General features: G+C 43.7%; 1 protein-coding gene across 1 annotated transcript in view; it reads left to right on the top strand.

The window, feature by feature from the left end:
- LOC147692541 (alpha-actinin-4) overlaps nucleotides 1-12,376 on the top strand; it is a 335,353-nt gene that overhangs the window by 282,704 nt on the left and 40,273 nt on the right. Inside the window, exon 12 of the mRNA XM_086938767.1 lies at nucleotides 4,323-4,473. Coding sequence (XP_086794893.1) covers nucleotides 4,323-4,473 — 151 coding nt within the window. The remainder of the gene's footprint in view (nucleotides 1-4,322; nucleotides 4,474-12,376) is intronic.

Here is a 12,376-nt window from a genome sequence, read left to right as displayed (position 1 = left end):
TGCAACAACTTAAAGGCAAGGCCATGGAAGCGTTGCGTTTCTGAGGCCACCAAAGTAGGAGACAAACCCCATGAGGGGACCAACTGAAAGGGGAAAGTTCCAGAGCTCACTGCCAGTGTCACCCTACCACCATGCAGGGCAGTAAATTGCCTCAATGCTACAGTGGCAGTCCCAATCAGCCCAACGTCAGCCCTTTCGGGGCTGACTAAGAGGAAAGCCCTCTAGAGGAGCCAGCTCTTTAACAGAGTAAATCCACATAATAACCCTACCCACCATTCCAGTAGGGGGACAAGTAGAGAACTTCCTTTCAGGAGTGGAGGAGGGTTACATCAGACAAATGGGTCCTAAACATAGTCCAGCATGGGTACTGCATAGAACATATAAAGAGACCACCCGGGGTAAGACCGAAGAAAATATCATACTCTGAAGAGGAAAGATGTTGCCTGAAACACGAAGCGCAGGATCTCTTAGGAAAAAAGTGCAGTAGAAAGTGCCCTCTGCAGAAATCAACCAAAGAAAATACTCTGCATACTTCCCCACCCCAAAACCAGACAGATCTCTAAAACTGATTCTGGACCAGCACTTCTTAAAAAAAGTTAATTAAAAGTGCAAAAAATCTAAATTACCACGCTATAGGATCTCATCCCGTGACTGCCAGTGAAGGACCACATACCAACCATAGACCTAAAAGATGCCTACCTACTTATCCTTATAAACTGCAAGCACAAAAGGTACCTATGGTTCGTCATCAACCAAAATCTCTACCAATTCAGAGTGCCTCCTTTCGGAATCAAGTTTGCACCCAGTGTATTCACAAAGTGCCTAGCCACCGTAGGTGCCTACCCAAGAAGGAATGGTATCCACGTATATCTGTATCCCTGGTGGAGATAGCATACGGAAATATAAAGACTACCAGCAAAACATGACCTCTCCATCCAGGAAGGAAAAATCCACTGTCTGGAGGCAGGCACCCTTAGCCTTGTGGTCTGGCTCCTGAGGACACAGTTTATACACATGAACCTTCCAAAGCGATCCATGGACATCATCAAAGGGACATGAAGGCCTAGTACAAGAAAGTTCTACTCTGCGAAATGGCAGAAGTATGTCCTGTGGTACGGAGACAAAGAACTGTTTCACATTAGAACAGAGGACATCACAGTGATCTGATACCTTATGAACCTGCTAGATAACAGACTAACATTACCTTCACTAAAAGTACATTTGGCAGCAATAATAGCCTACACAAGAGGACACCGAGGAAGACTCATCTTCACAACACCGATGATGAAAAGGTTTCTAGAATGAGCAAAAAGAATGGCTCCACCTAGATCATCACCAATGTGGAACCTCAACCTGTTAACAAAATCAATGAAGGCAACCTTTGAACCACTTAACAAGGCAGTACTGCTGTTGCTGATCTTGAAGAATGCCTTCCCAGTCATATCACTGCGCAGTGTGAGTGAAATGTAGACACTAACCATCCAAGAACCCTCCATCTGCTAATACACAAGGATAGGGAAGTCATGAAGACTAACCCACGCTTTCTCCCCAAGGTCATATCACAGTTGCACATAAACCAAACCATCCAGCGTCCAGGACTCTTCCAAAAACGCAAGCCAAGGGAAACCTACATATGCAGGACGTACGCAGGGCTGTGATGTAATACCCAGAAAGGGGAGGCTGTTCTTCATATCTTTGCTGACGCATGCAAAGGATCACCAGTAACGAAGGCTACCATCGCAATAGGTATAGTGAAAACTATCCAGTTCTACTATCAAAAAGCAGGAGCGCATTCGACCCTCCAGCGCACCAGAAATAAAAGTGAATTAGATTCTATGATATCTTAGGACACAAAGAAAGCCAACAAAGGACAAGACAAAGTCACCTAACGGGAAAATAAAATCTGAAGATGCCGTCCACACAGAAGGGCTTCCCGGGGCACACATCTGATGACGTGGCACTCAGTGACCACGGATGACGACGCCCAAGGGTGATAAATAAGTACTAACAAGAAGATTCTGGACCAAACCACTAGATGACGGTATAATACATTTATTTATTTTATTTATTTATAAAGTTTTAGCATGTGACTTAAGAAAATTCTTCAAGCTGCTAAACTACTCCTACTGGTAAGTAACCACTTTGTTCCGAACCATCTCCTCTCTGTGAAGTAAACTTTTACACGTTCATCTCCAAATTATATATGCGCACTGCCATGTACTCAGTCAGTCACACTCCGTGTCAGAGGGTGCCCAAAAAAACGATCAATACATTGATCCCTATGTGGAAAGATGACACTTCTATACAGCTCCATGTACTCTTTAGGTAATATTTCTTATTGAGATTATTCACCTTCCTGTTTTAATGACTTGACACAAGTTGCAAGGAACTGAACTCGGAAAATGTAATTGGCGATTGCCCTGTACAGGCAGTACCAATGAATGCAGTCCCTTGTTTAGAGGGCTTCCCCGTTCTCCCTTAACATGCTCTCCCTCCCCATGCTGTACCCACCACAGCTGCCTTGGCTGCCAGCGTATCTGTTCCTATGTGCCTTACATTACCACCACCCTTGACTTCAAAACCTCCTTCAGTTTAGTGAAATTTCAAATCTGCGTGGAATGCTCAAAGATTGTCCTGTATGGTCTGAATGTGGGATATGATTACCCTCTAGTGTGGAACAGAGTTCTGATTTAACAGTACTTATGTCTGTTCTGTTTATGCTCAGTTTTCAGCGTGAGCTCTTTGTAGAGTAACATGCCGTGGATTCTTAATCCATTTAAGTCTACTGCTGGTATTCACATGCCACTGGAATTTGTGGAACTGTGTGTGTCAGATTGAGCAGTAGCATGCTTTTTATAGATGTCAGAGCCTGTAGAATATGTTGGTACATTAGGAGGAGTGGGCTTTTTCTCAGATAAGGGTTTGAAGTTTGCACTAAGAAAACAAATCTTTCTCTTTTATGATCTTCATTCATGTGCTGTTAATGACGATGATCGTTAAAAGGGACAACCCTCCTCCAGTTATCTCTTTTGTTTCCTGAAAAAATTATATGAATCTGATTTTTCAAATGTAGGGTTTTTTTTTGTATCAAAATCTGGAGTAATTTGCGTACACAGTTTGCCCTTTACCATTTTTGGCTGAAGAACCTGTATAAAGCTAGTTTAAAGTCTTTTCAATAATGTGTTCATGGAGCACATTATGCCATAGCGTTGAGCAGAACTTCTGCTCATGGTGTTTTTCTTTTGGTGTGAACATCAGAAAGAAATCTTTCTGATTGAGTTAGGATATTTATTTGGCATGTGTGCAATATTTTCCTGGCTCTTTGTGGATGGCTTTGTTTTCCCATGGCCTAGTAATGGGGTGTGTGGCCTTAGTTACTTTTGCTATGGTTAGAATACACTAGGTACAATTGTACACAAGTTCATGAGGATTCCTTGCTCGTGTTCTTCTGCATCATCATCCAATATAGGTTTTGAGAGTTTGAGCAAGACTGTGCCTGCAACTTCTTAAGTTTTTACTTTTACTGTCTTATCTTGCTGCAGTTTGGTAAACTGGCTACAGCTCTGTGCTAGTTTCCACGCAATGTTACAAAGTCCAGTACTTCACAGGGTCTTAGTAGTGAATTATGCTCAAGCCCGGCAATAGTTGAGATCCTTTATTTATATCCGTAATATTTGTGGTAACACTTCGGGCAAAACATAAATGACTGTTTCTTTTCTTGACCATGAACTAGATGACAGGTGAAATGAATACATTGGTTCGTTCCTCTATTGCCTGTATCCCACAGTTTGTTGGTTAAGCCAAAGACTGATGTGGTAAAGTCAATGAGCTGCTCTTGGACTTTATTTGTGCCAAATGACACTCCAAGCCCATTGGCTCAGTATTCAGACCGAAGGGATTGTCTTTTACAGTGTGAGACATTATCCCTTCCAAGCTGAAAGTCACTCTGCATATGCTTCAATTCACCAGCAACACGTTGTGTTTCAGTTAAGAAGGTACTGTTCCTAGCCCTATCACTGCAAAGTGTAATAATGCACAGTAGTTGACTCTGGTGAAGGCCCATCCTCCCAAAGTAATTTTTGCAGAGTAATAACCATTTCTGTATGTGCTATTCCATATGTGACTCCAATTCACTTTTTATGCATTTGTGCATAAGTTACATTTCCTGTTTGAGACTCTAATAATTAAAAATGATATGTATATGTGGATTTTGATATACTGCTGTGCTTGTGCCCTGTTCTTTACCTTGCTCTTTATTTCTTGGTGAATGTGTCCATGCAGAATAAATGAGTTATCCAGTGATTATTATCTTTATTTAACAGGCAAGGAAGCACTGCTGAAGCAGAAGGACTACGAGAGTGCCACTCTTTCGGACATTAAAGCCCTAATTAGAAAACACGAGGCTTTTGAAAGTGACCTGGCTGCTCATCAGGATCGAGTGGAGCAGATTGCAGCCATTGCACAGGAGCTGAAGTATGGCAACCTTTTACTAAACAACTTTTGTACTACCTAACGTACAGTAAAAGCTCATTGCATGGGATTCCATGCAATTTAAATGTCTTCTAATGAGATAGGAAACATTTTCGTTTTCCAGTTCAATGAATTGCTTTTTCACAGCGTCCAGTTGAGAGAGATTTACTTGAGAGATTGGACTTCAATAGATCTTTCAACTGCTTCTTTACTGTATTCACACTGCATTTCTCTGCAGTGACTATCGACTTGCTGCCTCCATGCTGCTTCTCATTATGCACCTTTGTTCCTCATGTGGTCATTATCAATTTGTATAAAAATAGCCAATTTCTGTGAAAGGAGTCACTCCAACCGTGGAGAAAATAGTAGATACGGTCACCATCAGTGAGATGAGAGTGAAGATCTTATGCATCCAGCCCAGGAAGTGACCTTAGGGCCACAATCTAACTACCACCTCTGCTCATTCACATCATTTTTTTTTATTCTGCATCTTCCAACTCTCATCTGGAGCTCGCTCCCTTGAATTCTGTCACCATACAGAGTTCGTTTTCCAAAACAATTTTTCCACTATGTAAGGGACATTTCTCCCGCCTTAAATAGCACATTTCAAACCCTGCAAGAATTGCCACAAAGGAACGTTAGTGACGGACCCTTATGAGGTCTGTCTCAAGTGTCTGAGCTCCTCCCATGGCTAGATATCGTGCAGCAAAAGTGCTCCGATGAACCCAAAGGCCACGTAGGATGCGAGGCTAAACTCTGCGTCACTGAACACTGCAAGAAAACTTGGAATGCCTGGTTTCGCTAAAAATAGAGGTCGTGGGCGCATTCTGTGTCTCAAGGTCATCATCCCACTCCAAGTCTTCAGGTAAGTCGATAAACACAAAGTCAAAAAAGGGTTCCTCTTCTTCCTAACTTTCTCATCAGGAGAAATGTGCGTGGATGCCAGGATACCTCCAAGACTAGGTCCCCAATTTTGGAAGCAATACCCGATCTAGTCATGATCCATCCAGAGTTCCTGGCAGGATCGTTGAACAGTCTATGAGTAGGTTTTTTAAGTGTTCAGAAATTTTGGCGCTCAACTTCTCACGGTAAAGTATTAGTTTGTCGTGGTATCAAGGTAGGTGCTTCTTGGCCAGAGGAAAACCTTAACCTCTGTAAAGAAAAGAGGTACAAAAACCTCCCTCATGCTGTGATGAAACACGTGTAGGCTTGAGTGACAGGTACAGTGATTCCCAAGAGTTGAACACTGCTGATGAATAAAACTTTTGAAAATTTACGTTTGGTTTGATCTATCCTGAAAGAATGAATACTTGAACATGAGAATATCATTTAGATACATATAGTGTGCTCTGGATCCCTGTCCTGGCAGGATCGTGACAGATGCAAGATCTCAAAAAGACTATATTGCGTGTCTTTGGTACCCTTGTCCATGCCTCGGGCTCACCTCTGTGTTACATTGGTCCTAAGAGGCTTCCTGTCGGGTTACCACTTGCAGATTCATCCTAGATGAAGACTACAGCCGCTCAAGCCCGTTCTAGGATCCTTTCCAACTTCTGCACTGACTCCCCATACTAATCAGTGAATATATGTCGATCTGCTGTTTTTTATAGAACTTTGAGTCATCCATTTTGTATATATGTATCATTGTGAATGTTGCACATCATTGCGTTTGTGAGCACTGTGCCGTCTGCACAAATTTTGATTGTATATGATCTATTATGCTTATTTTGGAGAATAAATGAAGTAAATTTGTTTTATTGTCAAGAGAGTGGTACTGGCAGCATAACACGAGAGTCCCACAGAACCATTCCGTTTGTTCTCACTGACTCACCATACGGCACCGACCTCTGCCGAAGCCTGTGCATGGGTGGCTCAGGAGGAACACCAAAAAGTCCTCTGGGATGTGAAAGCAATTCCAACAGCAACAGATTCAAGCCCTCAAGGATGCTATGTTGTGGATCTTTAGGTACCTTTCGGCATCCCTCTGTTGCACCTCTAGGCCCCATTGTCCGAGGAGGCTTCCAATCGGGTTACCGCTGGTGGATCACATAGTCCTCTTGGAAGAGAATACACCACTACCTCTTTAGAAGTCAAGCCCTCCTCGACTACTCCTACTAACCAATTTTGATTCACTTACGTTCAAATGGACAACATGACGGCAATGTACTACATGATCAAACCAGGAGGAACAAGGTACTGTCTGCTATTGACCTTGGCCCAAGTGATTTGGAGATGGGCAATACAGAACAGAATGCTGCTAGTACTGTTACGCCTACCAGGAAAACAAAATACAGAAGCGGACTGGCTAAGCAGAAAAGCAAGCACCACACAAGATTGAGAGCTTAAGCAAGAAAGGTTGATGCTGATCTTTCAAATAGGGGGTACACAACAAATAGACCTATTTGCAACACATAAGAAAGCGAAATGTCATAGCTTTGCTTCCAGGTTCTACCATTCAGAGTCACTTGGGAATGCCCTTCGATAAGATGGTCAGGTAGATTTGCTTACGTGTTTCCAACCATTTCAATGACACCAAAGGTAATCCAGAGGTGCAGGCAGGAGCATTTCAGCCTAATCCTGATCAACATGGTTCTCAGACCTCATGGAGATATCACAAGGACAGTATATCTAACTCTCAGCACACCTGCAGACAATTCAGGCAGGGCAGGTATGGCACCCGGAGCCAGACATGCTTAGTTTGGCAGCATGGCTCCTGAGGATGTAGAGTTTGCCTCTGTTTGCCAAAGATTAATGGAGATTGTGAAAAAAGCAAGACCCCAAAAGCAAGGAAATGCAACAGCAAAAAGTGGATGAGATGTTTACACTGGTGCAAAAAAAGAAGGGAAACTGATACAGGGCACAGGATGCCACTGTCATTGTATACATGTAGGAAGCTGGCTCTGTATATGGCATACCACCAAGTGGTTATACCTTGCACAGAGTCCAGAAATTCCCCCAGAAGTGTACAGCGCTCAGTGTTAACCCAAATTGCTCCATTTGTGGTAGCGTGGGCGAGCAGCCTTAGGCCTAACACAAAGCAGTGTAAGACATTTGTTATGCACACAGTGACTCATGACACGGCCCAAAAAGGAGATCCACACCAGTTTTAGAAAAATACGTTTTTTTCAAGTTTTATTTGGAAAAATGCATCATACTTAAAAAAAAAAAAGTTCAATTTTCAGTGTTAACCTATGGGAGGAAAACAAAAATGCAGTTTTTCAGGTAATTACACAACTTACAGATCCAGTCTTAGGGGTTTCAACTCAACACCAAGCAAGGTTCAGATTGACACCAGAACTGCACCACCAATGGTGCAGGTACAATCTGGTGCAGAGTGCCAATACAGCATCGGGCCCCAATGTTAACCAATGGGGGAGATCGGTCTTGAAGAAAGGCTGCAGGCTCAGGCCAGGCGGCCACATGAAAAAACCCACAACTGCCCTGGTAAGTAGAGATGCTAGGGACCCTAGGGACATAGTCAGTCAAGCCCCCCAAGGCTCAGGGGCTTTGGGTGCCGGGGTGTCCTTTGGCATCAGGAATCGGCTTACCGGGCAGGTCGCGGTCAGATGGAGCCTTCGGGTTGAGGCTGTAGGTATCAAGGTGGAGTCCGGCAGGGGTTAGTCCATGTTTAACTCTTGCTCATAAGTGCTGGGTAACCTTCACAGAACTGTTGGGCATATTGGACTCAGGCAATGGGCGTCTGGTGCAGAGGTGGCCTGGTGATGGTTTCGCAATTCCACCATGCAGAGTTCTGTGTTCTTTAAAGATGGATTCTACTGGAGAGGCCCACTGTCTATGGGTTAATAGTCTTTTTAGAAGGCTGGCATGGAGGTTGCTGGACTGTGGGACAAGTCGCTCTTCAGCAGGGTCTTTGAGGGCTCCAGCCAGGCCAGTAGCGCTGGGGCCAAGTCAGTGGGTATCTTCAGGCTTCGCTGCACGGCTGCTCTTTGTTCTCTTCTTTGTAGTTCATCGCTAATCTGATTTCAGGGTCTGGGGGAGCCACCTAAATACTAGATTTAGGGCAGTTGCAGGGGAGTAACAGGAAGGGACCAATGGGTTCTTTACCTGGGTTGCCTACACCCACTATTCTGCCACCCTCCTGTGAGAGAAGGCATAGCCCTAGCCCTGATTGGATACATTTTACCATCTTCAAGATCATGAGCATTGAAAAATGTGCTCTACTTCACCTCTAGCACCTGAGGTGTGGAGTTGGCAAAGGTGGGGCACACTTCATATTCTTACTATGTTCTCCTGCCAAAGTGGGAGTTTGAACTTAGGGCTGCCGTCTGCTGCTAGCAGCAGAAGCTGGTGTCGCATTACAAAGACGACAATGCCTTTGAAGCTTCCCTCTCAAGCACTGTGCTCGTCCTGGTGGAGGAGGTATGACACCTCCACCCAGTATGTGTATTGTTTCTGGCCTCAGAGAGCAGGGGCTCTCAACCGGTGGGTCCAGCATCATGTCTGGTGGTGGTAGGCTGCCTAAAGCCAGTCAGAGACCACACCAGGGTTGGTAGGTTTTCAGGGGGCACCTGTAACTACATGTGTAAATAAATTCAACTCTGGCATCAGAGTGGGTTTATTAAGAGGAGTTGTTTGGTACCAATCACTCCTGGTTTCATTGAAACCATCATGGTGCTAGGGAACTTGAGATGTAGAGTTTCCAGCCCATGTACTCTTTAGAACTTCCCTGGAACGTACAATATTAAAGAGCGAGACTTAAACATTGTAGGGGCATATCTGCTCATGCAGATATGACCACACCTGAGATATGCACCCTGCCTTAGGGCTGGTAAATACTGCTAGAGGGGTGACTTACCTATACCTTAGACAGTGCTGCTGGACTTGGCACATAGGCAGTTTGATATGTCGACTGTCGTTTTTCACTGCACCAAGGCATGCAGGCTGCAGTGGCATGGCCTTGGTGAGGTGTCCCTAAGGGGCCCTCTTTAGTCCCCATACCCAAGTTACCAAGGGTACCATTTGCTAGGGACTTACAAGTGGCTGACATTGCCAATCGTGGTACAGTTTTAGGGAAGGAGCTCTGGCACAGGGAACCTGGTTGGCAGGGACCCTGTTCACTTACAATCGAAACCACATCATTTTCTAGGACAAAAGTGGGGTCAGTCAGTCAGTAAGAACTTTATTTGGTTAATTACAACCTTAAAAGTATACCCTATACATAAAATTACTGTTAAAACTTAAACAAGATCATATTAAAAACATGGCATTTGTACTTCCCGTAAAATAGTACATTCCTTCGTACTAAATACCAAGATTCCCCTAGGGGTAATTAAGTCAGGTAATTTCCATCAGCATCAAATCAATTCCAAAGGTTCCAAATCATAGCGTTAACCTTTACATGTACAAGCTCATCCTCCCCCCATGAGCGCCGCATAAGATATTTACTCTGAACCCTTTAGGAACAACTTGACTTTACTCAAAAATTTCCCCATAGCACAAGCAATATCTAGATACCTCATTTCAGCTATAAAGCTAGCAGCTTTATAGCTGAAAAGTGGGGGACTAACCATATCAAGAGATGCACTCTCTCACAATACATGACGTACCGGCTAGACAAGCGCTTCTGTCCCTATCAGGGTTCACCTAGCAGCCATTGTAGCATATACAACAGTCCTACTAGGGAAAAGTTTCTTCACACCAGTGGTAAAACGCTTCCTTAAGGGTGTAAAGAAGGTGTTGTCTCTAAGGAACACATCCTTGCCCACATGGAACCTAAATGTAGTACTTAAGCAACTAATGACCTCACCCTTCGAGTCAATGCACAACTCATAGCTCAAATTCCTAACTCTTAAACTGCATTCCTCATCGATGTCCCCTTGCTAAGAAGGATCGGTGAAATACAAGCACTCATCACCCAAGAACTGGATATTCAAATACATAATTCAAAGTGGTTTTGAGAACAAACCCAAGGTTCATATCACAGGTGGTACACAAATTCCACATTAACCAGGTCGTCCACTTACCTGCTATTTTCAGCAACCTAAAACTCATTCAGAGAAGGCCCTGCACACACTGGACATCGTGGGCAATACTATAGTACTTTGAAATTTTACAACCCATACGGAAAGGAGAACAGTTCTTTGTGTCTTTTGCACATGCAAGAAGGGGTTCCAGAGTCAACAAAGAAACTATCATGAGATGGAAAGTGCAACCAATATAATATTGTTACAAGGCAGGGGGAGCAACACGTACAGAAAAAACACAGGCAAACTCGACAAGGAAGAAGTGAGCAACACTCTCCTTCATGGGAGTGTAGCACTAGAAGAAATTTGCACATTGGTACATACCTTTACAATTCACTACTATGTGGACATCCACATCAACAATGAGGCAGAAGAGGGACAAACAGTGCTGAAACATTTATTCATAACCGCGCTCTTTGCAACACCCAGCCTACCCACTGAAATAAATGCCTCTTTATAATCTATGCACAGCATATGAATCCTGAAAAGAACAACGCTGCAAAACAAAATGATTACATACTGGTGGGAATAGTTTTGGAGGTTGAATCTTTTGTATTTGGATGCGACCCGCCCACCTCCACCAGTCGATATGCACTTAAAAACTCAATACAGAGAGCCCATCAGTCAACATAAAGGAAACCTATATGTCGCAGCCAGCAGAGAAAAAGGAATCTGAAAGTGGCAATTGCATCCAAGGATTTTTTGGGGCATACATCTGACATCACTCAAGGAGGGGGCTAAACCTAAATGGTCGACCTTTACGAGAAAGAGGAGCTACTACAAGGAGACAATTCTGGACCCAACCACTAGATGGCGGAATAATGCCCAGAATATTCTTCAAGCTGCAAAACTACTCCTACGATAACCATTATATTTTGACTGGACAGTTGTTTCCACACAAAAAAGCAGTTGCCATCCACCGCAGTGATCATTGTGTTTATTCAGTCAGCTACTTAGGCCTGAACTTTCAAGAGCACAAATGACATTGGATGCTATTAAAGTATCTAAGATCATGAGATAATTTGTTTTTTGCTGGCAGCACAGATGGTACGACATCCTTAAACCTACATGGAATTTTAGGCCTGGCTTGACATTTCAACTGCTAACTGACCTTTTGACCTACAGCAATATTATTGCAATATTATTGTACAGTTCTTTTCTTCCACACAGAAACAGATCTATTCCCTTGCTATTTATTAGTAATGCTGTCATATTACCCTACGGCATTTATTTAAATGCCAGACCTATTGTCATTGCCTAGGCTTGTTATGGTCTGACATTACAGCGCAGCTGCCACCAGGCAATACGTCATAATTCCCAGGATTACGCCAGTTTACACAATTTGATAGGGCATAAGTTGAGGCTTCCTCTGAAAAATCGCTGGTTTATTCAGTGTTTTTCAAGGCACCCTTATGTAATTGTAGCCGCACAAAGCACACTGCTTCATGAAAACTCCTCCCCTCTGTCATCCTCCCCAACTCGGCATTTTGATTTTGCAGGGATGTGGTCCTTTGTGGAGCTTTGTGCTCTGTAAGCCAACTTCTCATGAGTTCTTGATAAACAAGGTGAAAATGCTTTGTTTGAGCTCCCGCTCATGTAGGTGTTACATCTGACTGTGTGTTCAGAGTTAAACTCAAATTGTTTTTGGTTCACGCTCTTCTTTCTGCTTCAAGGATTCTGGACTGCCGAAGCTTTGCTTCCTTGGCTTGGTTTCTGCTGAGAGTACAGTTAGAGAGCAGGAGGAATGGTATTGGACACAGTCAGTAAGCGGAGGACCTGGTGCCTTTCTTGATGCCCTGCATAGTGCCCATAATTCATGTGAGAGCAGACAGGGCAGTTGGTGATGTAGTTCAAGCGAGCGGCTGCCTGCGCATTGATGCATCTTACAGGTCCGATGTTTTCACATCAGGCTCAGCTCCAGG

The sequence above is a fragment of the Lissotriton vulgaris genome, chromosome 9 (genome assembly GCF_964263255.1).
Source record: "Lissotriton vulgaris chromosome 9, aLisVul1.2, whole genome shotgun sequence".
In the NCBI taxonomy this organism is placed as follows: domain Eukaryota; kingdom Metazoa; phylum Chordata; class Amphibia; order Caudata; family Salamandridae; genus Lissotriton; species Lissotriton vulgaris.
The sequence above is the reverse complement of the archived record's forward strand: the minus strand, read 5'-3'. Positions and strand labels throughout refer to the sequence as shown.